Source organism: Ahaetulla prasina, chromosome 14 (genome assembly GCF_028640845.1).
Source record: "Ahaetulla prasina isolate Xishuangbanna chromosome 14, ASM2864084v1, whole genome shotgun sequence".
NCBI classification, from domain to species: domain Eukaryota; kingdom Metazoa; phylum Chordata; class Lepidosauria; order Squamata; family Colubridae; genus Ahaetulla; species Ahaetulla prasina.
The window spans coordinates 12,867,970-12,893,532 of record NC_080552.1 but is presented as its reverse complement, the minus strand read 5'-3'; the positions used below and the strand labels follow the sequence as shown (position 1 = coordinate 12,893,532).

Here is a 25,563-nt window from a genome sequence, read left to right as displayed (position 1 = left end):
TATGGAATGGATAGGATAGAATAGAATAGAAAAGAAATAGAATATGAATTAGGAATAGAATAGAATAGAATAGATGGAATGAATAGAATAGAAAAGAAATAGAATATGAATTAGGAATGGAATGGAATAGAATAGAATAGAATAGAATAGAATAGAATAGAATAGAATAGAATAGAATAGAATAGATGCAATGAATAGAATAGAAAAGAAATAGAATATGAATTAGGAATGGAATAGAATAGAATAGAATAGATGGAATGAATAGAATAGAATAGAATAGATGGAATGAATAGAATAGAATAGAAAAGAAATAGAATATGAATTAGGAATGGAATAGAATATATGAAATAGATAGAAAAGAAAAGAAATAGAATATGAATTTAGAATAGAATAGAATAGAATATATGGAATGGATAGAATAAAAATAGAAAAGAAATAGAATATGAATTAGGAATGGAATAGAATATATGAAATAGAAAAGAAAAGAAATAGAATATGAATTTAGAATAGAATAGAATATATGGAATGGATAGGATAGAATAGAAAAGAAAAGAAATAGAATATGAATAGAATAGAATAGAGTAGAATAGAATAACAGAGTTGCAAGGGACCTTGGAGGTCTTCTAGTCCAACCCCCTGCTTAGGCAGGAAACCCTACACCACTTCAGACAAATGGTTATCCAAACCAGTTAAAAACTTCCAGTGTTGGAGCCTTCTCAACTTCTGGAGGCAAGTTCTTCCACTGATTAATTGTTCTCACCGTCAGGAAATATTTAATTTATACCTGACGCTATCACAGTAGACAGTTTTAGCGCAAAAGGTCTTTGCTCTTTCCAAATTTCACCATCTCTCAGGGTAACGATGGTCTCTTCGAGAGGGGATGTTGGCTGACCTACCAGATACGTTACTTAAGAGATAGTTAAGGGGAGAAGGAAACCCCGATTTGTTCTACAGCTTCCCTGTGTTTTGCTGAGCTCTGAATTCCTCCAAATAACGAGTCTGCTTTTGATCTTTTTTCCCCCCTTCAGGGCTGCAGAAAAGGGTAACTTTGAAGCTGCTGTTAAACTTGGAATCGCCTACCTCTACAATGAAGGCCGTAAGTATGTGCACCCCACTTTGGAGACAGTTGTCCTGGCCTGCCAGGTTGAGCCAGGCCCAACTTCCTTTGGCACCAAAGGGACTTTGGGTTGTGACGAATAAGTTGACAGGTAGCTGACTTTGATGTAAAAATCTGAAGGAGAAGCCCTCCCTCTCCTCTCCTTTCCTTCCTCTTTCTTGCTTTCCCTCCTTTCTGCTTCTTTCTCCTTCCTGTCCTCCCTTTTCTCCTTTCCTTCCTCTTCCCTCCTTTCCTTCTTCCCTCCCTCCCTTTTGTTTCCTTTCTTTCTCTTTTTCTTTCCTTCCTCCCTTCCCTTCCCGATTCTCACCAAATCAATCTTTCTCTTTTTCTTTCTTTTTTTTCTTCCTTCCTTCCTGGTTCTCACCAAATACTTCTTTTTTCCTTCCTTCCTTCCTTCCTTCCTTCCTTCCTTCCTTCCTTCCTTCCTGGTTCTCACCAAATACTTCTTTTTTCCTTCCTTCCTTCCTTCCTTCCTTCCTTCCTTCCTTCCTTCCTTCCTTCCTTCCTTCCTTCCTAGTTCTCACCAAATATTTCTTTTTTCCTTCCTCCCTTCCCTTCCTGATTCTCACCAAATCTTTCTTTCTTTCTTTCTTTCTTTCTTCCTTCCTTTCTTTCTTTCTTTCTTTCTTTCTTTCTTTCTTTCTTTCTTTCTTTCTTTCTTTCCTTCCTTCCTTCCTTCCTTCCTTCCTTCCGTCCTTCCTTCCTGGTTCTCACCAAATCTTCCGTCTTTCCTCCCTTCCCTTCCTGATTCTTACCAAATCTTTCTTTCTTTCTTTCTTTCTTTCTTTCTTTCTTTCTTTCTTTCTTTCTTTCTTTCTTTCTTTCTCTTTCCTTCCCACTTTCCTGAAGGCCAACAAAGTTGGGGCCGTCCAAATACCTGGCAGAAGGCATCCTTCCAAGGCCCCAGCAGCTGGCCCTGTTTCACCAAGAACCTGGAGAATGCCCACCAGCTTGCCAGACCTCCTGGGGTGGTCAGAAAACACCGGGAACAGATGGGCCCTGCTTCATGGCTCTTGCGCCTTACACCGCACTAGAACCACGAACATGGAACTTAGCCGTCTTCCTCAAGCTGGTAGTTGAAATTTCATCCTGCATCTAGATTGATCATCTCTCTTCCCTCCTCTCTTTTGTTTGCCTTTTTTTTTTTTTTAGCATCGGTTTCCGATGAAGGCCGTGCGGAAGTGAATGGGCTCAAGGCATCCCACTTTTTCAGCCTGGCCGAGTGCTTGAACGTCTCCGCGGTGCCTTTTGTCTGGCTGTTCATACGTCCCCCGTGGTCCCTGGGTGGGAGCTGTTGCAAAGCCGTGGTCTACGAGAGCCTCCGAAGGGAGTGTCAGCTGCAAAAAGTAAGCCGGGGCCTTTGTTCTGCGTCTCTCAGGCCTTTGATTTGCAGAACCTACGGTTGCCCAGAGTGGAGTCTGGGCCACTGAATGGAGCTGAGCGTTTCCTGGCCGGATGCCCTTCCTGTCGCCATTGCGGAGTTCCGTTCAGCAGATATATTCTCAGTGTGCCCAGAGAGAGAGATATCTGCCTCTACCTAGGATCGAACTCACAGCCTCCTGGTCGTGAGGCGAGAGCGCCACCTCTAGGCCACCCCACTCATTAGGGTTGCCCAGAATGGGCGCAGTAATTTGCATCCAGGGAAATTAACATCTGTATGAGTGTTCCAGCCACACAGGGCAAATCCTGCAAAGTCTTTGACCGTGTTTTAAATTTCTAGTCCTTATTTATTTCAGATGATAGATTGATAGGTTTTTGCTATGCCAAAGGAGCTACGAGTATATATTCTAAAGCTGATAAAATCATAAACTAAATCAGTTTGTCAGGCGCAAACAACCATGAAGAGTTCAATTGTTTTATTGCTCAAGTCTATAAACAGGAATCTTCTCCGACTGATAGTTTACACCTAAGTAAGACTAGATAGGGACGTGGTGGCTCAGTAGCTAAGGCGCTGAGCTTGTCAATTGAAAGGTCGGCAGTTCAGCAGTTCAAATCCCTTGTGCCGCGTCAGAAGGTGAGCTCCCGTTCCTTGTCACAGCTTCTGCCAACCTAGAAGATCGAAAGTAGGTAAAAAATGCAAAAAATAGGGACCACCTTTGGTGGGAAGGGAACAGCGTTCCATGCGCCTTTGGCATTGAGTCATGCCAGCCACATGACCATGGAGACGTCTTCGGACAGCGCTGGCTCTTCGGCTTTGAAACGGAGATGAGCACCGCCCCCTAGAGTCAGGAATGACTAGCACATATGTGCAAGGGGAACCTTTACCTAGATAAGGTTCCGCAGCATTCAAGGGGAGTCAGATTTCACTCCTTTGTTCCAACATAGGGATTCCAGACTAAGTCCCCATTTGACTCCTGCCCTTGACTCAACCAATTTTTCTGCAACAATCAGGGTTTTTAAATTTTTCAGGCCCCTGAACAGTGGCAACATTTTTTAAAAAAATTATGGACTGGTTCATTTACATGTCTGTTCTCAGATTAATTTGCATTAGTAATGAAAAAGAACCTATTTTAGCAAGTTCAAAAGAAAAAAAATCATAAGACGGTTCTGAAAATGTTGCTTACTAGTTTCTCTTTATACTAAATGTGTCCTTCCCCCACCTATCCCTCTTTGATCTTTCTGTAGACTCAACGAGGATCGATTCTATACTGTTTGGCAAAAGTTTTGAGTCTCTTTGAGGTAAGGACCATTTTATTATCTACTCTGCGATCAGGGGTTGGAAGTATCTTTTGAGTTTTGATGCTCTGAATGACACTAACAAAACAGCAACCATAATTGGACAGCAACTTGGTTGTTGTGTGAAGCAGTTGTTAAGAGAAAAATCGCGGGAATGTGACAGTTTTTTGTTTTCCTTACTCCCCTGACCCTTTCAAATGCTTACTCCAGCACCGGGATAATTAACAAGAGAGTTAATCACTGTATTTACATTTATTGGAGAGGAAGGGATTAAAAAAAAGTAAGTAGGCACACAATGAGGAATATATACCCAAAGGAATGTGCTGGCACCAGCAGCTGCAAACACACTGTGGAAAACACCCCACTGTATTTCCCTTTGTATGCCTGCTTACTCTCTTGTAGTCCCTTCCTCTCCAAACTCTACGCTCATCTGGCTGGTCTGGGGGAGAAAAACAACAGCTCAGGCACAGGGACAATACATATTGACTGTAATGGTGAACTCATGGTGACAGACACTCTGAAGTCGTAATTGAGCATTGATCATGAGGTTATTTTTCAGCTTCATGATATCCCATATCACTATATCCCTGTTCCCAAGATCCCTATAGATGACATTGTTGAATCAAAGTGTGACCCAGGGTATGTCAACCAACCAGGATCAGATCAACCAGGCAGATTATGGCTGTTTCATGATGCTAAGCTGCTGCGTGTTTTTATTTTTTTGTGTTTAATGGTCACATATGTGAACTTGGCAGCTATATGTACCGTATTTTTTGGACTATAAGACGCACCTAGCTTTAGAGGAAGAAAATAAGAAAAAAAAAAAGTTTTTGGCCTCCGCGTGTCCCATTTTTGCCTTCCCCGGCCCTCAGAAGCACTTTGTAGGCCAAAAACAGTCCCATTTTTAGCCTCCCAAACAGTGGTGGGATTCAAAAGTTTTTACTACCGGTTTTGTGGCTTGCTGGGCGTGGCAGGGGAATGATTCTGTAAAATCTCCATTCCCACCCCACTCCAGGGGAAGATTACTGCAAAATCCCCATTCCCTCCCTATCAGCTGGGACTCGGGAGGCAGAGAATAGATGGGGGCGGGGCCAGCCAGAGATGGTATTTGCCGGTTCTCCGAACTACTCAAAATTCCCGCTACCGGTTCTCCAGAACTGGTCCGAACCTGCTGAAATCCACCCCTGCTCCCGAATCCTCCGTGCGTCCAGTTTTCACCAAAAACATGCCCATTTTTTGGCCCGCAGAGTGCTTCTGGGGGCTGGGGAGGGTGAAAACATGATGCGCGGAGGGTTCGGGAGCCCAAAAACCGGGCCTGTATTCGGTCTATAAGACGCACCGAAATTTTCACCCACTTTCTTTGGGGGGGGAGGGGAGAAGTGCTTCATATACTCCGAAAAAAAAGGATACCTTGAAATCTAAAGCAAAATAAAATCCAGGACTGCTTGACAGTCTTGCCTCCAGAACTGTTAAAAGTGATGTGATTCCCAGAACAAACCCATATTCCCTCATGTCCGCCCCCCCATCCCCCCCTTTTTTTTATTAGGATGAAGGGAAGAGGAAAGAAGCCCTGGAGATGTTCGAGGACTCCTCAAAGCATGGCTGCTTGCACAGCTCTTACCTCTTGTGGCAAAATAACCAAAAAGCTGCTGTGAGTTCAAAACTTTTGGTGTAAGAAGCTGCAACGCGAAGGGGCTTCCAGGAAGAGTTCCTTGGACCCCATTGAGGAGAAGGGAGAAGGTGTGATGACTCCCCTTCCTTTCTTACAGATGTCAGATCCTGGCCGATACCTCCAGAGCCTCAGACAACTGAGGGACTACGCAGCCAAAGGTTCTTGGGAAGCTCAGGTATGGCCCTTGGTTCCAGGATCAAATCTTTTTTTTTCACTTTGTAAAGAGATGTGAGCATGACTTCAATGGATGAAGAGAAGAGATGCTGTCCATGAAGCAATCGAAGAAAAGAGGCAGGATCTCTCCTTCCCGCCCCCCAATGGCTTTAGGGTAGAGGAAGAAATTTAGGAAGGACCTGCCCTAAATTGCTCGAATGGTTAAAAGTGGTGGCTTTGAGGGCTGAGGGAAAGAGATCGTCAGTGTTCCAGGGAACACCCCCAACGAAATAAAGCTCTTGAGGCTTGAGGTTCCTCAAAGTTCCAATTTATTAGAGATGTCATGTTGGCACAGGTGGGAAAACCCGAAACTGAAAGCTTCCAGGTTTTCCACACCCAGTTGACAGTTCATAGCCCTGCCCCACACCCACAAGTTCATCACATTGTCCAATCAACTCTTCACCCTCAACTGGATACAATCTTCAGGCAGTCTACATCAGATGCAGGATGTTCTTAAATACGGAATGTTGTTATGACTAACTTTCGACCACTCCAACAACAACCCCCTCCCAACTTCGCCAGCTAAAATATGTGGCAGTTAAGAAGCAAAAGGAAAATTGCCTTTCAAAACTGACAGAAATGTTGCCTAAGGCAGTGATGGTGAACCTTGGCCGTGCGGAAACGTCGCATGCGTGTGCTCGTCGGGACTGCGTTCCGGAAAAACCAAGCTTCTGTGTTGTAGCGCGCGTGCGCGCCTGACAATCAGCTGGCCGGCGTGCATGTACAGGCTGGTTTTCGGCACTGCTGTGCATGCAAAGGGATCGCGCTCCGGAAAAGCCGAATTTCCGGGTTCTGGCTCCATGCCCAGGCATGCGCACACCAGTTTTCAGCATTGCCGCGCGCGCAAAGGACAGCTGATTCGTCGCGCGTGCATGCGCGTCCAAAACCCGGAAGACAGACAGCCAATGCTGCATGTGCTGGACGACATGGCATATTGTGTGCCCCTTTGGGCACGCGTGCCATAGGTTCACCATCACGGGCCTAAGGGAACAATCTGTCGTGTCCCACTCCTCCGCTGACAACCGGGTCAGGGAAATCCGAATCAGGCGTGCCTCTGCAGCTCTGCCAAAGTCCTAGCAAAGTTCTCAGGCAGGAGACCAGAAAGTGACTTCAGCAATATATGTTAGACTTTGCCTGACTCAGAGAATGCCAGAAAGCAGATCCTTTATATAGGCCATGGGGTGTGGCTCAATGACTCAGCACTTATCCAGGCCTGCCCCTCCCTTCCTTCTGTCGCCGCCGCCTATCAATTCTTCTGAAGCGAGGGTCACTCCAGTCTGCAGCTGTTGGTAATTGACCTTCCTCAGGCTCACATACTGTGGGGGAGGAGGAGGGGTCTAGTTGCTCAGTTTGCCTGGGCATGGAGCCAGAGCTGGGGGCTGGAGGTACTTCTTCCTCCTCAGCCTGTCTGGGCATGGAGTCAGGGCTGGGGCCGGGAGGCATACTAGGACATTCCTCAGCGTTCGGAAGCAGATAAGAAGGCCCCGGCTGCGGTGAAAGCGGGCGAAACACAACACAATCAGATAACAGAGCCAGGAGCCTTCAGTCAGCTAATGGATAGAGGGGACCATAGCAAGGCAGGCCCCACAGTCTCCCAAAGTTTGCCCAATGTTCATGGTGTCAAGGACACCATCTAACCATCTCATCCTCTGCGGTTCCTTTCTCCTTCCGCCCCCTTCTCCTTTCCCAACATCAGGGTCTCTCGCCAAGAAGTCCTCTCTTCTCATTACGGGGCCAAAGTCTTTGAGCTTCAGGCTCTGTCCCTCAGGGTTGATTTCCTTCAAGCGGAAGCTCCGTAGTCTTAACTCGAGTTGCTTTTCTGCCTCGCGCAGATCACCCTCGCCAAAGCTTGCCGGAACGGAAACCAACTGGGACTAGAAAGCAAGACGTCCGTTGAGATGATCTCTCAGTTTTTCCAGGCCTCCATCCCGCTGAGCAAGCAAAGCATTTTCACCGTCCAGAAGGGCATGAATGAGACGATGAGGTAAAGACATCCATCCTGCTGGTTTTGTCATTGATTCATTCAATTTATATGCCATCTATCTCACCACTCAGTGACCCTGGGTGCTGTGACCCACCAGCGGCCAGCAAAGCTGGCGGCAGATTCGGACAGTGAGGAGGTTGGGGAGGAACATGGGCCAGTCCTGGAGTCTGCGGAAAGCTATGATGAGGGCTCTGTGTCTGAGGCAGAGAGGGGGCCAGGGCCGGATGTCAATTATCAGCTGCCTTCGGAGTCAGACATTAGTGAGGCAGACGAACAGCTGGAGCCTGTTCCCAGTGTGCGCATGCACAGAGTTGCCAGACGAAGGGAACAGCTAAAAAACAAGGTTCGACTTGGGAGTAAGGCCACAGGTGGATGATGAAGGGCCCCTCCCAGAGGGAATAAAAGAGGAGCGAAAGGGGAGTGGAGTTTGCAGGAGACAATCTGTTCATTCCTGCCTTCTTGCCAAGTATTGCGGCGTCTGAAAGATATCGGCCTGGCCACTCTCCAAGCCTGATAAAGTCGGTAATGGTTGAACTGTCTTGAAAGACTATGGGAGAGAAATTCACTGTCAATTAAATAAAAGGGGTTTATCAGGACGAGGATTTGCCTTCGTGCTGCTGGGGAAGCCTAGGTCAGAACACTGGGCAGCTTAATTAGCTGGACCAGCAGGTTTTATAAACCCCTATTACAAAACTTAAGCTGTTGGGAGTTTTTTTTTTAATTTACTTGGAATTTTAATCTCTCGTTGGGCAGGAAAGCATTTATTGATTGCTGCTAGGTTACAAGTTGCTCCTGAAACAGCCTGGAGCTCAAAGTAGGTTTTAAAAGGTTGAGATCTCACAAAATTTAGCAATCTCACCCGGTTTCTGCCAGTTTTTTAAAAGCACATTAGGCTGAATGTGGTTTGGGGGTTTCTAATTGGGGTTGAAACCGGATTCCTCAGCATCCTCAAACATCACGTGGCCACTCGTGCTAAAAACTTGCAAGAAATGGTCTCCATCGCTAAATGGGGAAAATACTTCAAGTATCAGTCTGGATATGCTAAAATGTGATTTTTTAAAGAGAAATGATTTAGAGTTTTATGACACAATAAAGTTAATGCAGATTTTAAAAAATAATTAGGTAATCCTCAGCTACAACCATTTGTTTAGCAACTGGCCATGAATTTCTTAGCATCTGTTGAAAATGAGGTGAGAATAGAATAGAATAGAATAGAATAGAAATCTTTATTGGCCAAGTGTGATGGGACACACAAGGGATTTGTCTTTGGTGCAGATGCTCTCAGTGTACATAAAGAAAAATAAAATACGTTCATCAAGAATCATAAGGTACAACACTTAACGATAGTCCTAGGGTACAAATATGCAATCAAATCATACTAGGAAACAATCAATATAAATCGTAAGGATACAAGCAACAAGTTATAGTCATACAGTCATAAGTGGAAAGAGATGGGTGATAGAAACGATGAGAAGATTAATAGTAATAGTAATGCAGACTTAATAAATAGTTTGACAGTGTTGAGGGAATTATTTGCTTAGCAGAGCGATGGCGTTTGGGAAAAAACTTCTTTTGTCTAGTTGCTAATTTTAGTTTCTTCAGTCATCCCTCTCATTTTTTTTATTCTGTTTATTTACTTATGAAGAAATCTTTAAAAAATATTTTTTTAAAAAAAGGGAAATGACCGATGAAAGAAGAACTGTGGGATAATAGATTCCTATCCGACAGCGAAGATGAATTTCTAACTGCTTTATTTTATTTTACGTGTGTCCCTGAAAATAAGCCCCTGTCTTATATTTTTTTTGAACCCCAAAATAAGCGCTTGGCCTTATTTTCGGGGAGGTCTTATTATTTGGGGGCGTGTGGAGCAAGATGGGGTTCCTCTTGCCATCTTACCTGATTTCCAGCTCTGCTTTTAAATATTTTAGGGGGGGCGGGAGGCTTATTTTAGCACATGCGCTCAAAAGCCCAATTGGGCTTATTATCAGGGGGTGTTTTAGTTTTGGGAAACAGGATATTATTTTATTTTATTTTATTTGTTCTTTTAGATACATTTTGGTTGATTGGCTGGTAGAAGTCGCCACCATGAAGGATTTCTCCAGCCTCTGTCTTCACATGACCATTGGCTGTGTGGATCGATACTTGAAATTAAGAACTGTGCCCCGGGCTCGGCTGCAGCTTTTAGGAATTGCATGCATGGTTATTTGTACCCGGTAAGCCCTGTAGCTCTTGGGGATGCGGGGGGTGGTGGCTTGGTCTGGTTTTACCAATTCTTATTTAATGGGGGATTGCAACGGATTCTGAATGGTACGGCAGTAGAGCCCCTGTATTTTGCTGCATTAGTGGAAAACACAAGGACTTGGGAACAAAATAGAACAGAACAGAACAGAATAGAATAGAACAGAGAATGAATGGAATAGAATAAAGAATGAATGGAATAGAATAAGGAATGAATGGATTAGAATAGAGAATGAATGGAATAGAATAAAGAATGAATGGAATAGAATAAGGAATGAATGGAATAGAATAGAGAATGAATGGAATAGAATAGGGAATGAATGGAATAGAATAGGGAATGAATGGAATAGAATAAGGAATGAATGGAATAGAATAAGGAATGAATGGCACAGAATAAAGAATGAATAGAATAGAATAGAGAATGAATGGAATAGAATAAAGAATGAATAGAGTAGAGTAGAGCAAGGGTGTCAGACTCAAGGCCCGAGGGCCAGATCCGACCTCAGGGTGCTTAGATCTGGCAGGGCGCTTAGATCTGTCCCGCAGGGCCGCCCTGGAAACAGCGAAGGACTGGCCCATGGTGACTCTGCCAGTGAAAATGGAGCTGAGGAGTGCCGCATGTGGCCCTCCTGAGCTCCGCCATCACTGGCAGAGAGTTGCAGGAGGCCTTTGCAGCCGAAAATGGCGCTCGGGAGCCCGTTTTCGCTGGCAGAGCGTTCAGGGCACCACAGGTGCCCCCGACACGAGTGACGTCAAGCTGGCCATGCCCACCCCGGCTCCCCAAGGTCAAACACAACCCTGATGTGGCCCTCAATGAAATAGAATTTGACACCCCTGGAATAGAATAGAATAGAATAGAATAGAATAGAATAGAATAGAATAGAATAGAATAGAATAGAATAGAATAGAATAGAGAATGAATAGAATTTAATTCAATTCAATTCTTTATTGGCCATCTGTGATTGGACACACGAGGAATTCATCTTCAGTGCATAAGCAGCTCTCAGTGTACATAAAAGATATAAGTGATGAATCATGATCATAGTCATCATAAATACATTTCATCATGTGATTTACATTCATCATGTAATACAGATGGAGAGATGGGGAGGAGAGCTAGTGGTCTCATGATTATCCCAAAGGTGCTTTTCCCAAAAAGCAACTGGACGATATAGAATAGAATAGAATAGAATAGAATAGAATAGAATAGAATAGAATAGAATAGAATAGAATAGAATAGAATAGGGGAGGTTAGTAAGAAACAGCCCCCCCCCCCATCACTATTTCTCCTGCGATGTTGGCCTTTCACGCAAACCGCTCTTGCATTGCAGCTTCGTGAGCAAAGAGATTCTGACCATTCGCGAAGCGGTTTGGTTAACGGACAACACGTACAAGTACGAAGACCTGGTGAGGATGATGGGGGAGATCATCTCGGCCCTGGAAGGCAGGATAAAGGTAAACTGGTACGGAGAGGATGGGCTTGGCCTTCAGCGTTGCGATGCAAAGTTGAGGACTTAACCTGTTCAATCGTTCCTAATAGCAATGTTAGAAGAAGTGATGTGCTTGGGGGATATTTTGGACATGAATGTCATATGTGACCGCATGCAAAAATATTGAAGAAATCCCAACTCCTTTGAATTTTCCCAATGCTGTTTGATTCTGCTGTGACTTTTTCACCTCAGATTCAAAATTTAAACCTTATGTTTCCTTCCTTCCTTCCTTCCTTTATCATGTCCTTCGTCCCTCCCTCCTTCCTTCTATCATGTCCTTCCTTCCCCTCCCTCCCTTCCTTCTTCCGTCCCTCCTTCCTTCTATCATGTCCTTCCTTCCCCTCCCTTCCTCCCTCCCTTCCTTCCATCATGTCCTTCCTTCCCCTCCCTTCCTCCCTCCCTTCCTTCCATCATGTCCTTCCTTCCTTCCCCTCCCTCCCTTCCTTCTTCCCTCCCTCCTTCCTTCTATCATGTCCTTCCTTCCCCTCCTTCCTCCCTCCCTTCCTTCCATCATGTCCTTCCTTCCTTCCCCTCCTTCCCTTCCTCCCTCCCTCCCTCCTTCCTTCCTTCCATCATGTCGTTCCTCCCTCCCTTCCTTCTATCATGTCCTTCCTACCCCTCCCTTCCTTCCTTCCTCCCTCCTCCCTTCCATCATGTTGTTCTTCTCTCCCTCCCTTCCTTCTATCATGTCCTTCCCCTCCCTCCCTTCCTTCTTCCCTCCCTCCCTTCCTCCTTTTTTCCATCATGTGCTTTCTTCCCCTCCCTCCCTTCTTCTCTCCCTCCTTCCTCCCTCTCTTCCTTCTTCCCTCTATCATGTCCTTCCTCCCTCCTTCCCTTCCCTTTCTCCCATCCTCCCTCCCCCTTCCTTCTATCATGTCCTTCCTTCCTTCCTGTGTTTCATTTTAACAAACCAAGTAACCCAGAAATCTATGCAGATTCTCAGTCCTCCAGGTCACAGTTGTCGCAAAGGAGCGTTTTTCAAGCGGCAATTGGACTTTCTTGGTTTTTTTCTTTGAAGACGGAGGAGAAGTGAAACCCTTTCAAAGAAAAAAACCAGAAGGTCCAGTTGCGTCTTGAATAACTCAGAAGCACACCACAAACTGGTGTTACATCTTTTGATTTTGAAATGTAGTGCAGAACAACGGACTTAGAAATTTAAGAAGCTGGAACTGACTGGAAGTCTTAAGAAAACAACTATATTTAAAACGTTTAAAATACTTACTAATTCTACTATCTGTTATTTCTCTTTTTTTCCTATTTTCGACGCAATTATACCATTTCTCCCATATTACAAAAAAAATGAGTAAGAATTAGAAATTCAAATTAGAATCAGTAATATAATTTAGTAAAATTATATAGAGTGCAGGAGAACACAAATGGGATGATATGTAAAGGGTCTCAGCCATGCACAAGAGTTGAATGGAAAATTGTTTAATTGTTAAAATTTAATGAAATCTATATTAAAAAATAAATAAACATTTAAATAAATATAACAGCTAAGCCTCAGAAGATGTCATCTAAAGCAGGGGTCTCCAACCTTGGCAATTTTAAGATTTGTGGACTTCAACTCTCAGAATTCTGGGAGTTGAAGTCCACAAGTCTTAAAATTACCAAGGTTGAAGACCTCTGATCTGGAGGTTTACTGTTCTTGCCCAGGTTAGGAACGTGTTTGACTTTTTCTCCTGCGTAAAATTGAAAGTGTCTTGGCGACGTTTCAACGAAGTCTCATTCGTCATCTTCAGGCTGGTGTTTTCAGCTTCGTGCTTGTAGGAGCAATTGCTGAAATCTGAAAACAGCTGCCTGAAGATGACAAATGAGACTTCGTCGGAACGTCGCCAGGACACTTCCAATTTTACGTGGGAGAAAACCCGAATAACCAAAGACCTACATACAAACACCTGCGAAAACCTCAGAAAACATATATATATATGTCCTGTTTTCCTTTTTTTTTTTATGTTAAAAAAAAAAAGATTCCTACGATTGTTGACTACAAGGAAGTGCTACTGAACGTGGTCTCCCTGGAGAGGAGGACAGCCTCTCTCTACAGCTTCATCTGTGAACTTTCTCTCCTAAACACGGGCCTTTGTAGCTACTCCCCGGCCCGTTTGTCTGCAGCAGCCTTGTTGTTAGCAAAAGCGTTGCACAGACAAGGTGAGTCGTGATCCGAACAAAAACCACGCGGTTGTTTGTTACATTGCCGCGATCTGTCGAATGAATCGCAGTTGGGAAGCTTGGCTTGATGGAATAGATATGGACCAGTGGTGGGATTCAAAAAAATTTTTTTACTACTGGTTCTGTGGGTGTGGCATGGCTTGGTGGGTGTGGCAGGAAAAGGATACTGTAAAATCTCCATTTCCACCCCACTCCAGGGGAAGGATACTGCAGATTCTCCATTCCCACCCCACTCCAGGGGAAGGTTACTGCAAAATCCCCATTTCCTTCCGATCATCTAGGCTAGCCAGAGGTGGTATTTACCGGTTCTCCAAACTACTCAAAATTTCCGCTAACCGGTTCTCCAGAACTGGTCAGAACCTGTTGAAACCCACCTCTGATATGGACAATGACCTCGGTAAATGGTAGTTCTTTGACTTACAACAGTTAATTGAGTGACCATTCGTCGTTACAACGGCGCTGAAAAAAAGTGACTTACGACTGTTTTTCATACTTCTGACCGTTGCATCATCCCCACGGTCACGTGATCAAAAATATCAGAAATGGAGAGGCTAACAATGAAGATAAAAGAAAAAGAAGACGCAGAATATTTTCAAACTTGGGACTTGTTTTATCAATGGTTGGATAATAGAGGTAGAAATTAGGAGTTTAATATTGTTATGTGAACAAACTGACCCAGACAGCACGCTGTTCACGAAGCACTTATTGTATACAAAGAGAAAATATATAAAAGGTAAAGGTTCCCCTCGCGCATATGTGCTAGTCGTTCCTGACTCTAGGAACCTCTAGGGGGTGCTCATCTCCGTTTCAAAGCCGAAGAGCCAGCGCTGTCTGAAGACGTCTCCATGGTCATGTGGCTGGCATGACTCGACGCCAAAGGCGCACAGAACGCTGTTCCCTTCCCATCAAAGATGGTCCCTATTTTACTACTCGCATTTTTTACATGCTTTCGAACTGCTAGGTTGGCAGAAGCTGGGACAAGCAACGGGAGCTCACCCCGATACATGGCCCTCGGAATTCGAACCGCTGAACTGCCGACCTTTCAATCGACAAGCTCAGCGTCTTAGCCACTGAGCCACTGTATCCCTGAAAATATCTAAATAATTTTTAACAAAAAAAAATAAATATTATTTTTGATGCTTGGCAACAGACTCACATTTGTGACGGTTGCATTGTCCAGGGGTTGTAGGATCACTTTTGGAAACCTGACAAGCAAAGTCAATGGGGGGGGAGCCAGATTCGTTTAACGACCCCACGAGCCACTTAACTGTGTTGATTTGCTTAAAGACCGTGACAAGAGGTCGTAAAATGGAGCACGATTCACTTTATGACTATCTTGCTTAGCGGCAGAAATGTCAGGACCATTCAATTGTGGTCACGGGTTGAAGAGGCTGCTTATATTCCAGAGTCGAATTAAAAAAATTAAATAGCAATACTGATGTATTGTTTTTGTTGTTTGTCATTTGTCTTGTCTCTAGCTTGTCCTTGGACCAGCCAGTTAACGGAAAATACAGGGTTTTCCCTCGAAGAGCTTATTCCCTGTGTGCTAAGTCTCCACAAGAAATGGTAAATCTTTCTTGTTCTCTAATTTCAAATGTCAATTTACTCATCTCTGCACATTCCATCATCTTCCTAATTATTTCATCTTGCAAAGCTAACTTCTCATTTTTCCAATTTTTAGCAAACACAATCCTGGCTGCTGTAACCATATTCACAATCAGATATTTTACATCTCTAGTATATATCTCAGGTATAATTCCCAACAGAAAGACTTCTGGCTTAAAATCTGTGTGTTTTCTAATCGTTTTCTCCAACTACGTGTGTATTTTAGTCCAATATCTTTTCGCTTCAACGCATGTCCACCACATATGGCTTAGGGCCCGGGTACTTACGGGACCGCCTGCTGTTACCTTATGCCTCCCACCGACCCATACGCTCTCACAGAGAGGGTCTTCTCAGGGTGCCGTCCGCCAAGCAATGCCGGCTGGCGGCCCCCAGGGGAAGGGCCTTCTCTGTTGGAACACCTACCCTCTGGAACGGACTTCCCCCCGGTTTGCATTTAATATCTGACCTTCTGACCTTTCGCCGTGAATTAAAAACTTATTTATTTACCCAAGCGGGACTGGCTTGATTTTTAAATTTTCAAATTTTTTAATTTTTAGTAATTTTATATGGGATATTTTAGGTTGGGTCAATTGACGGTTTTAATTTGGCCAGTATTGAATATGTATTTTAATTGATATTTTAATTTTGTATATTTAATTGTTTTAACTTTGGCTGTACACCGCCCTGAGTCCTTCGGGAGAAGGGCGGTATAAAAATTTAAATAAATAAATAAATAAATAAATAAATAAATAAATAAATAAATAAATAAATAAATAAATAAATAAATATGGGTAATATGATCCAGGTATCTCATGACACTTCCAACATTTATATTATATGGGATTTATTTTATTAGTGGCTTGAAGGAAAGATATGTTAGAAAAGACAATATAAGATATATGTATGAAAGAGATGTTTATTTTGAGATTGCATGAGAAGATATGTAAACACCCCTTCAGCACATTGTAATTGTTTGATGCGGGTTTTTTTGTTGTTGTTGTAAAAAAAAAATAAAAACTTTATTAAAAAAAAAAGAAAGAAATGGTAAACCTTTGAAATACTATGGGGAAGAGAATTAAAAGAAATAAATAAAAGGGAGCACTGACTTCAAACACCTCCTAGCACAGTGCAAGATAAACACACTCCAACCTCCACTTTTTGCTTTTACACATTAATATATACCATACTTTTTCGGAGTATAAGACGCATTTCGCCCACCCCATCCCCAAAAGAGGGTGGAAATGTTGGTGCGTCTTATAGACCAAATGCAGCCATTTTTTTGCCTCCCCAAACCCAGCCCCGCACGTCCCGTTTTTACCAAAAATAGGCCTGTTTTTCACAAAAATGGGATGCGCAGAGGGTTTGGGAGGCCTGCGGAGTGGTCCTGGGGGCTGGGGAGGGCAAAAATGCATTGGGGGGGTATTGGGAGGCCGAAAACGGGTCCGTTTTTCATAAAAAAGGGGCCCATTTTTGCCCTCCCCAGCCCTCAGGAACTTTCTGCAGGCCTCCCAAACCCCCTGTGCGCCCTGTTTTGGGCCTCCCAAACCCCCCATGTATCACACTTTTGCTCTCCCTGGCCCCCAGGAGCACTTTGCTGACCTCCCAAACTCTGTGCACCCCGTTTTTCACAAAAACGGGACGCGCAGAGAGTTTCATGACCCAAACTAGGTAACATAATCAGTGCTAGAAGGAAAGACCATCAAGGACCACCCGCCCCTCCCTTGAGCTGATCTCAATGTGGGTTCCTCCTGCTGGGGGGACTGTATCAGGCAGAAATGATAACCAGGTTACCTGGGAACAGGGGAGGCTGCAGCCAAACTTACCTGGAGATCCCAGGCCAGGAACAGTTAAGGTACTGTATTTTTCGGAGTATAAGACGCACCTTTCTCCCCAAAAGAGGGTGAAAATGTTGGTGCGTCTTATAGACCAAATGCAGCCATTTTTTGCCTCCCAAACCCAGCCCGCACATCCGTTTTACCAAAAATAGGCCTGTTTTTCACAAAATGGGATGCAGAGGGTTTGGGAGGCTCATGGAGTGGTCCTGGGGCTGGGAGGCAAAATGCATTGGGGGGGTATTGGGTGGCCGAAAACGGGCCCGTTTTTCATAAAAAGGGGCCCATTTTTGCCCTCCCCTGCCCTCAGGAACTTTCTGCAGGCCTCCCAAACCCCCTGTGCGCCCTGTTTTGGGCCTCCCAAACCCCCCATGTGTCACACTTTTGCTCTCCCTGGCCCCCAGGAGCACTTTGCTGACCTCCCAAACGCTGCGCACCCCGTTTTTCACGAAAACGGGACACGCAGAGAGTTTCATGACCCAAACTAGGTAACATCATCAGTGCTAGAAGGGAAGACCATCAAGGACCACCCGCCCCTCCCACGAGCTGATCTCAATGTGGGTTCCTCCTGCTGGGGGGACTGTATCAGGCAGAAATGATAACCAGGTTACCTGGGAACAGGGGAGGCTGCAGCCAAACTTACCTGGAGATCCCAGGCCAGGAACAGTTAAGGTACTGTATTTTTCGGAGTATAAGACGCACCTTTCTCCCCCCCGCCCCAAAAAAGAGGGTGAAAATCTGGATGTGTCTTATACTGCGAATGTAGCCCCGTCCAGCTTCTCAAATGGAGGTTTCAGAGGCTGAAAAAAAGCATCCGAAATGAAGCTTCAGAAAAGAAGCCTCCAAATAGAGATTCAGAAAAGAAGCCTCCAAACAGAGATTCAGAAAAGAAGCCCCCAAACAGAGATTCAGAAAAGAAGCCTCCAAACAAAGCTTCAGAAAAGAAGCTCCCAAACAGACCTTCAGAGGCTTTTTTTTCTGAAGCTCTGTTTTGGAGGCTTTCAGAGGCAGAAAAAAGTTTTTTCTGAAACAGAGTTTCAGAGGCAGGAAAAAAAAGCAAGGCACAGAGCTCACAACCAAGGAACCTGTTGCTAAAATTCACCTCTGGGAACAGCTGATTGGGGGTATTCCGGGAGGCCAATCTACCTGTCCATCAGCTTTTTTCCTATTTTCCTCCCCAAAGACTAAGGTGCGTCTTATACTTCAGTGCGTCTTATACTCGAAAAATACGGTATATTCTGATACCCGTGGCTGTTTCGGACATTCAAGGGCATGTTTCCCTATTTTTCTCTTCCCAGCTTCCATGAAGATGCTCCCAAAGATTACAGGCAGGTATCCCTGACTGCTGTGAAGCAACGATTTGAGGATAAGCGCTACGAAGAAATTGGAAAAGAAGAGGTAAGCTAAATAAAGAATCGGAGGGAGGGGGGATTCGTTTTTTCCCACTGTTTTTAAACATTTCTTTAAAGATTGTCATCTTAATGGTATATTTATATATTTGTCAACAAGGCTTCCAGGCTCCGTTTTCGGCCGCGACAGCCCTCTGCCAGCAAAAATGGATCCCGGGATTGCAGGAGCAGCCAAAAACAGGGCTCGGGGGGGTTACATGTGTCCCCCACCCCCGGTTCCATTTTTGTTGACAGAAGGCTATCAAAACAAACTCAAAACAAAAAAAAAAAGGGAGAAATGTTTCCCCTTTTGCATTGGAGCATGCAAGAAGGGACAGGAAAGGAGAAAGGGAAAGACAAAAGACAAAGAAAAAGAAGGGAAGATGGGAAGAGAGCAAGGAAGGAAAAATAAGGAAAAAGGGGAAAGAAGAAGAAAGAATGAAGAGGGAAGGAAGGAAGGAGATTATGAGAGTGAGGGGGAGGCGTCTGAGGGAAGTCCTGCCTTAGCACTTGGCCACCACAAGTGACCCCGACACGAGTGATGTTGAGCTAGCCACACCCACCCTAACCATGCCTACCCTAGCCGCCACCACCCCAAGTCAAACTGCTGTGGTCTGCCAGCAGCCTGCGGACCTGGCAGCAGAGTCAGGCAGTGAGGAAGCTGGGGAGGATAATGGGCCAGTCCTGGAGTCTGGGGAAGGCTCGGACGAGAGCTTTGCATTGGAGGCAGAGATGGGAGCGATGCACAGACTCCGGAGCCTCCAGAGGCAAACAGCAGAGAGGCAGAGGAACAGGAGGAGCCTGTTCCTAGTGCACACATGCAAAGAGCTGCCAGAAGGCAAGAGCAGCTGAAGAAAAAAAGGACAACTCGGAAGTAAGGCCAGGAGATGATTGGCCACTCCCATAAGGCTTAAAAGAGCAGCAACGAGCTATTGGGTTCTTTGTAGGAAAGCAACGTTGATTTCCATGCTGCTTGTCAGCGTCTCTTGAACTTTGTGGGGGTTTTGCCAAGAAAAGCCTTTGGCAGGTTTGTCAAAGACATTAAAGGTTGGTGATAAGGCCCATGGACTGGTTATTAAGAATTTTGTTTTGGATGAAGCTGAGAATGAATTAATTCTCAGCTGTTTTAATAAAATAAGTTTGTTGAGGACTGAATTGTGTTTAGTAATCACTACTTGGGCCTTGGTCACAACACAAACAACCCTGGTGCGGCCAGCCCTCAGTGAAATCGAGTTTGACATCCTTGCTCTAGGTGATGAGCTACAGCCAGCTGTGCTCCCTGCTAGGGGTGAAACAGGAAGACCCGGAGCCCGGATCTTCGTACGTAAACGCAGTGGAGACCTTCCTCACTTCCCCATCTGGAAAACGTTCTAAAAGGCAAGTTTGGTACTTGGGTTCCGGTTGAATGGGCAGGAGGTGGACACAGCTAGATTATGATCTCCAAACTCCAAACAGGAACAGTAGCTGCTTTGGGCCAAGCTGGTGGTTCTAGGACAGCGTTGGCGCAGCTTTTCGGCACCGAGTGCCGAAATGGGAGCATGCACATGGGGGGAGGGGAGCATCCGAAACCGGAAGAGCAGTTCCTGAGCTTCCGGTTTCCAGCGTGCGCATGCGGTGACCAGGTCTTCCAGTTTCTGGCGCACATGCGCATGTGAAGGCCAGCTGGCCGGTTTCCGGTGCTCCCGCTCACATGAATACTAGCCGGCCGGCGCCAGAACCCAAAAGAGCAAAGGACAACGGCTGATTTTCGGGTCTCTGCTGTGCATGCACCGGGGGGGGGGGGGGCGCAGAACTCATGAGGGAGACATGTGCGGGGGGTTGCCCACGCATGGGTTTGGGGGGAGGGGTCGCTCACGCATTGCATTATGGGTTATAAATGCAGGGAGGCCTACTAGGCCCAACATGAGGCATGGGGAGGGTGCATGCACATGGGTGGGTGGGGGTGTCGCACGAACGTTGCATGGTGAGTGTGGGCGTTCGCGCGCTTTTGGCACGCAACAACAAAAAGGTTAGCCATCACTGGTCTAAGAGCTATTGCTACAGCCTCTAAATTGTAAAAAAAACAAAAAAAAACAACAGGTTATATTCCAGGTTCATGGGGTGGGATGGACATAAAAAACCCACAATGGATCTGCAGATTGCAAGCCCCACCTCCTTTTTTACATGCATTTGCACGATCCGTTGGCAGTGGCCGTCTTGACTCTTCCCATGTGTGCCTACAAGCACCAGGCCTTGACCGCCCTTGGACTCTGGAGATGTAGACTTCTCATCCTTGGCTCAGGTCTTCTGACCAAGAGGGTCATTCATGGTGGTGTCCCCTTCACAGGAGGAGGGAAGACAGCATCCAGGAGGACCGGGGTAGCTTTGTCACCACCCCCACGGCGGAATTGTCCACTCAAGAAGAAAGCCTTCTGGATAATTTCCTGGATTGGAGCTTGGATGCTTGTTCAGGGTATGAAGGAGATCAAGAAAGCGAAGGCGAGAAGGAGGGAGAAGGTAAGGATCCCCCGTTTGGAGAACCAGTAGTGGAAATTTTGAGTAGTTTGGAGAACCAGCGAATGCCACCTCTGGCTGGCCCTAGAGTGTGGTGGGAATGGAGATTTTGCAATATCCTTCCCCCACCAAGCCACGCCATGCTCACCAAGCCATGCCCACAGAAACAGTAGTAAAAATATTTGGATTTGACCACTGGAGGAGCAGTGTGGGAGGCACGGTTGTCTCACAACCGTTCATGCTCCCGAAGAGTTCCCTGCGGCGGATTCCTTGCCACTATCCAAGGGATTGGGATTGAAGTGCTAACTGAATAGGTTTACTCAAAAAAGAGGTTATAAAAATAAATGTGAAGAATTGTATAGTTTCTGGTAAACTGGTAAAATGATTAATTTTTAGATCAAGGCAATGTAAAAGAAAGATAAAGAAAGATACGCTGATAAGGCTAAAATAACAGATAAGGTAGTAAGATACGCTAAAATTTGGTCCCGCTTTGGAAAAAATTGATGCTAAGAAACAATTGTGAAAAATTAAATGACTGTGTTTAAGGGTTTCACTAGATTAAAAAAACTCTGGAAAACATATATGATAAAGGGAGAATGAAAGAGAATAATCTGAAATAGGTGAAGATAAGGAGGCGAGGGCAGATGGTAATATTGATTATATATTCTATAAATAAATTTTATTCTATAAATAAATAAATATTCTATAAATAAATTAATAAATAATAAACGGGGGAAAGTAGAATATTGGCAGAAATTGGAATATATATAAATATAGTAAATATGGAGAAAATAAGCTGTATGAATTTTGACTCGGTCAATACTCTGTTCAGAAAATATGTATTTTATGTTTGTGTGTTTGAAAAAATAAAAAATTGTTGTTGTTGTTTTTAAAAAAAGAAGCAACGGTAACTGAGGCTCCCTGTGGGGAAACTCAGAGACTGCTACTGCTTGCAAATGTGCAACCTGGAGCTTTGTCAGTGTGTGCCTTTCTAAATATGGAAGGGGTTTCTCCTCAGAGTGGGGCTCGTGAAGGCTGGGTCAGGACACTGGCCATCTTACTTTAAGAGTTTTTCTTCTTCCGTTTCCCCCTGCGGTATAGTTACAGCCCCTGCTGGAATTCTGGCTGGAACTCTACCGCCTCAGGACCTCGGGAAGCCTTGCTGTTGCCAAGAATCCAGCGATGACGAGAGCCTTCCCCAAGGAGGATGTCAGTACGTCTTCAAGGATTATGACCGTCGTCCCAACGAGGAGGAGAGCGAGTTCGCCATCGTCCAAGCCTCTCCCGGGGAAGCCAGTTCGGGCTATGCCTCAGTCAACAGTACCAGCCCTCCTTCTACTACCAACGGCAAATTCAGCACATTTCTCAAAGCCAGTGGTTTAGGGCAACCACTGAGGCTGGCGAAGGATAAAATCCTACAGCTGCCTTCCCGCTCAGAATCGTGTTTACATTCTGCCAACGGCCGGCCGAGCAGGAGACAAGCCAAGAGGAAGAATGTGACGCCATACAGTGAAGAAGAGAAGAACCACTTAGGTTTCTTAAGCCTTTGAAGGCTTAAGGTTTGTTGGAGCTTGAACCTTAGAGGCTGTTCCTCAGAACGTCAGAATCCTTCAAAGCAAGAGAGGTTGTCGTACCAAGTATCTTGGGTATTGTGGGTCATCGCTCTCTACGCTTCCCATGGTAGTTCCTGACTCCCCTAACACAACGGTCGGCTTTTCTTGAGGTCCCTTGCCCTCACTACATCCAACCCTGGTAGCCAAATCAAAGGTGAAGGTGCTAAGACATGCAACACAAGACATGGAAGACCTACCTCTCCTCCCAAGACCAACTCATAGTCTTTCCCGGGAGATGTTGTGGGTTGCTTGTGTGCCAGACAAGGTTAACCAAGTCAATCTTGGTACACGTTCCACGTCGTACAGCTCAATGCTTCACCCCGATCTTTTTAGAAATCCAGAAGAAATCCTCCGTGAATTTACCTCTCTTTCCCCTTGCTATTAGAGCAACTTCTCCATGAAATGAAGAAGGCCAGATTAGGTACACACACACATATACACAAACACACACATGCACAAATGGCCATCTTCTGAAATATAAGTATTTCATTGATGGATCTTCTCTGCAGATGTTGATCAAAGTGGGCTGGATATTGTAGTCTGGACCTCATCTTGAGAGGGTGTGAAGCACTGTTTTCTTGGCAGCTTGGAACTGTCTGGTCTTATTTTGAGGAAGAGGGGGATTACTACCTCGTTTTAAACTTTGGTTATTTCAAATTGCTTTTTCTAATGTGACCCCTTTTTTTCCAAGTCGGTGAGCTACTCTCTTGAGGACGCCAGGTTAGGGAAGGATGGTCTGGAGCAACATTTCTCAACCTCAAGCCATTTTAAAACCCGCGGACTTCAACTCCCAGAATTCTGGGAGTTGAACTCTGTGCGTTTTAAAATGGCTGAGGTTGAGAAACACTGCCCTGTAACCGGATTCTGCCATTCATTGAAGAATATGCTGTCACTGTTTACCAATTTTCCCCCCTGTATTTGATGGTGTTTCCTGCCTTTCTGTTCAAAATGATCGACGCGACTTGTGGACGAGTGTCATGAAGTTATTTAGCAAATGCATCCTATCCTGTACTGTTTCTCAACGTTCTTTCCCAAATGTTCCTTCTTTCCCAAATGTGTTATTTTCCTTCTTAGCTTGCTCCTTTGCTTTCTCTGATTTTATTTGTTCCTTTCCTCCTAAAAACGCAAGCCCATGGCTACACAACTGTGACGAACAACAGTGTTATGTCGAGCAAGGGGGACCCAGGCTTTCTGATCTTTGTTTATTTGTGTTGGACACCTCACAATTAAAACAAGGCATACCGTATGACATGAAATTTAAAATATTAAAAAAAAAAGCAAGATTAAAACATGTACAATTTAACACAGATCTTGTCTTGGAATTAGCAACATTAATTGTGTTCTGTCATGTTGCCATGAGGTCTTAAAGTATACACTGTTTGGGGTACAAAGGACAGGTGATACATATAAGGTATTGTCTGCTTGTCACCACAATCACAAAGAGCACAATCTTTGGGATTGTGAGCCCGTTGATGGAAATGATGCCCGCGTTGATCAATTTAATAGGGTAGAAATTTTGAAAAACCCTAAAATAGCAATAGGTTGGAGACCATTCTATGGCAGAGCCCACAAGTTGTCGAATAGGTACCGTAATACGGCATTTTAAATGGGCTTGAATGGACTTGAAGAAACTAACCACTTTCTTTTCGAGTTGAATGATCACTGGGGGGAAAAAAACCACCTTTCCATCTTTACGTGACCAGGAGACCTTGAAATAATGTTTTGTTTTGTTTTTGTTATTTGTTGTATTGTCCAATTGGGGCCTGGAGGGGAAAAAAAAGTATTTTTTTCAATGAATTGTGCCTCCATAAACTGTCTACCAAGATTTTTAAAAAGGCTTGTGTTTGAAGACTGTGTGAATTTGAGGAATATTGGACCTGATCAATGAGGTTTTTTGTTTTTTTTTAAAAGAGATTAATGTTAATGAAAGTTCATGTTGGCTAGTGATTTTTTTTATATAAAAATGAACTTTGTATACAAACTCCTGAGTCTTTATGATGCATCACTTTGAAGGGTTTCAGTATCTTAACAGGGTGGGTGAATTACCAGTATCATAAAAGTTGCTTTAGCCTTGACACAACTTGAGCCAGAAAGATCAGGCTAAACTGGCGTGCTTAACCATGGTTCAATGGGTTTGCTTTGTACAGTGCTTCACTTAATAGCCACCTGCATTTATGACGGCCACAGAATGGGTGCTTTACCTCCCTATAAAGCACACACAACCTTCAGCCATTGTAAAATAGTCACACACAAAACACATCCCCATGATTGCATGACTGCATGTTGGGTGCTTGGTACCTGGTCATCTTTAAGACTGCAGCATTCTACAATCACATGACTGATTTTGCCAGTTTCCAGCAAATCACCCCATTGAAATGAATGGATTTGCACTTACGACCACAGTGTTCTCTTAATGACTGCCCTGACAGACCTAAAATCGTTTTCAGTTCCACAAGTGCCTCAACGCAAACAACTGAGGACTTGTTTTTGGGCTTGTAATTGTGATCATAAATTGAGGGCTACCTATATAATGTATAATGATTTATCACGTATCTTTTATGTACACTGAAAGCTTGTGCACCGAAGACAAATGCTTTGTGTGTCCAATCAGACTTGGCCAATAAAGAATTATGTTCTGTTCTGTTCTATAAACCACCATGGCTTGGTCCGTGCAAGATTAAATCACAGCTAAGCAATTCTGTAATGGCTTGGTTGCAACTGAGTGTAATACGAGTGGATGATGAGTAGTGAAGGCTCAATGAGACATAAAGCAATGTATTTAGGATATATGACCCTATATATGACTTTTCAAGCTTAGTGGGGAATATCCTGTATTATAATGGACTAAGATGGACATACAGCCCCCTGGAGGTTTCCTGAAGTATTTGTAATAACCAACTGAGAAACCAAGGCATTGTATCGGGTGAAATCCAGCAGGTTCTAACAGGTTCTGGAGAACCGGTAGCGGAAATTTTGAGTAGTTCAGAGAACCGGCAAATACCACTTCTGGTTGGCCCCAGAGTGGGGTGGGAATAGGGATTTTGCAATATCCTTCCTCCAGGAGGGGAGG

At 44.5% G+C, this 25,563-nt stretch overlaps 1 protein-coding gene across 1 annotated transcript in view; it reads left to right on the top strand.

The window, feature by feature from the left end:
• The window catches only part of CCNF (cyclin F), a 32,400-nt gene extending 7,892 nt beyond the window's left edge, over nt 1-24,508 (top strand). Inside the window, exons 4-17 of the mRNA XM_058157248.1 lie at nt 1,029-1,096; nt 2,270-2,463; nt 3,743-3,796; nt 5,340-5,444; nt 5,563-5,640; nt 7,511-7,662; nt 9,711-9,875; nt 11,232-11,355; nt 13,361-13,541; nt 15,041-15,128; nt 18,298-18,397; nt 19,640-19,764; nt 20,714-20,883; nt 21,982-24,508. Coding sequence (XP_058013231.1) covers nt 1,029-1,096; nt 2,270-2,463; nt 3,743-3,796; nt 5,340-5,444; nt 5,563-5,640; nt 7,511-7,662; nt 9,711-9,875; nt 11,232-11,355; nt 13,361-13,541; nt 15,041-15,128; nt 18,298-18,397; nt 19,640-19,764; nt 20,714-20,883; nt 21,982-22,430 — 2,053 coding nt within the window. The 3' untranslated portion in view covers nt 22,431-24,508. The remainder of the gene's footprint in view (nt 1-1,028; nt 1,097-2,269; nt 2,464-3,742; nt 3,797-5,339; nt 5,445-5,562; nt 5,641-7,510; nt 7,663-9,710; nt 9,876-11,231; nt 11,356-13,360; nt 13,542-15,040; nt 15,129-18,297; nt 18,398-19,639; nt 19,765-20,713; nt 20,884-21,981) is intronic.
• The last annotated feature ends 1,055 nt before the right edge of the window (nt 24,509-25,563 follow it).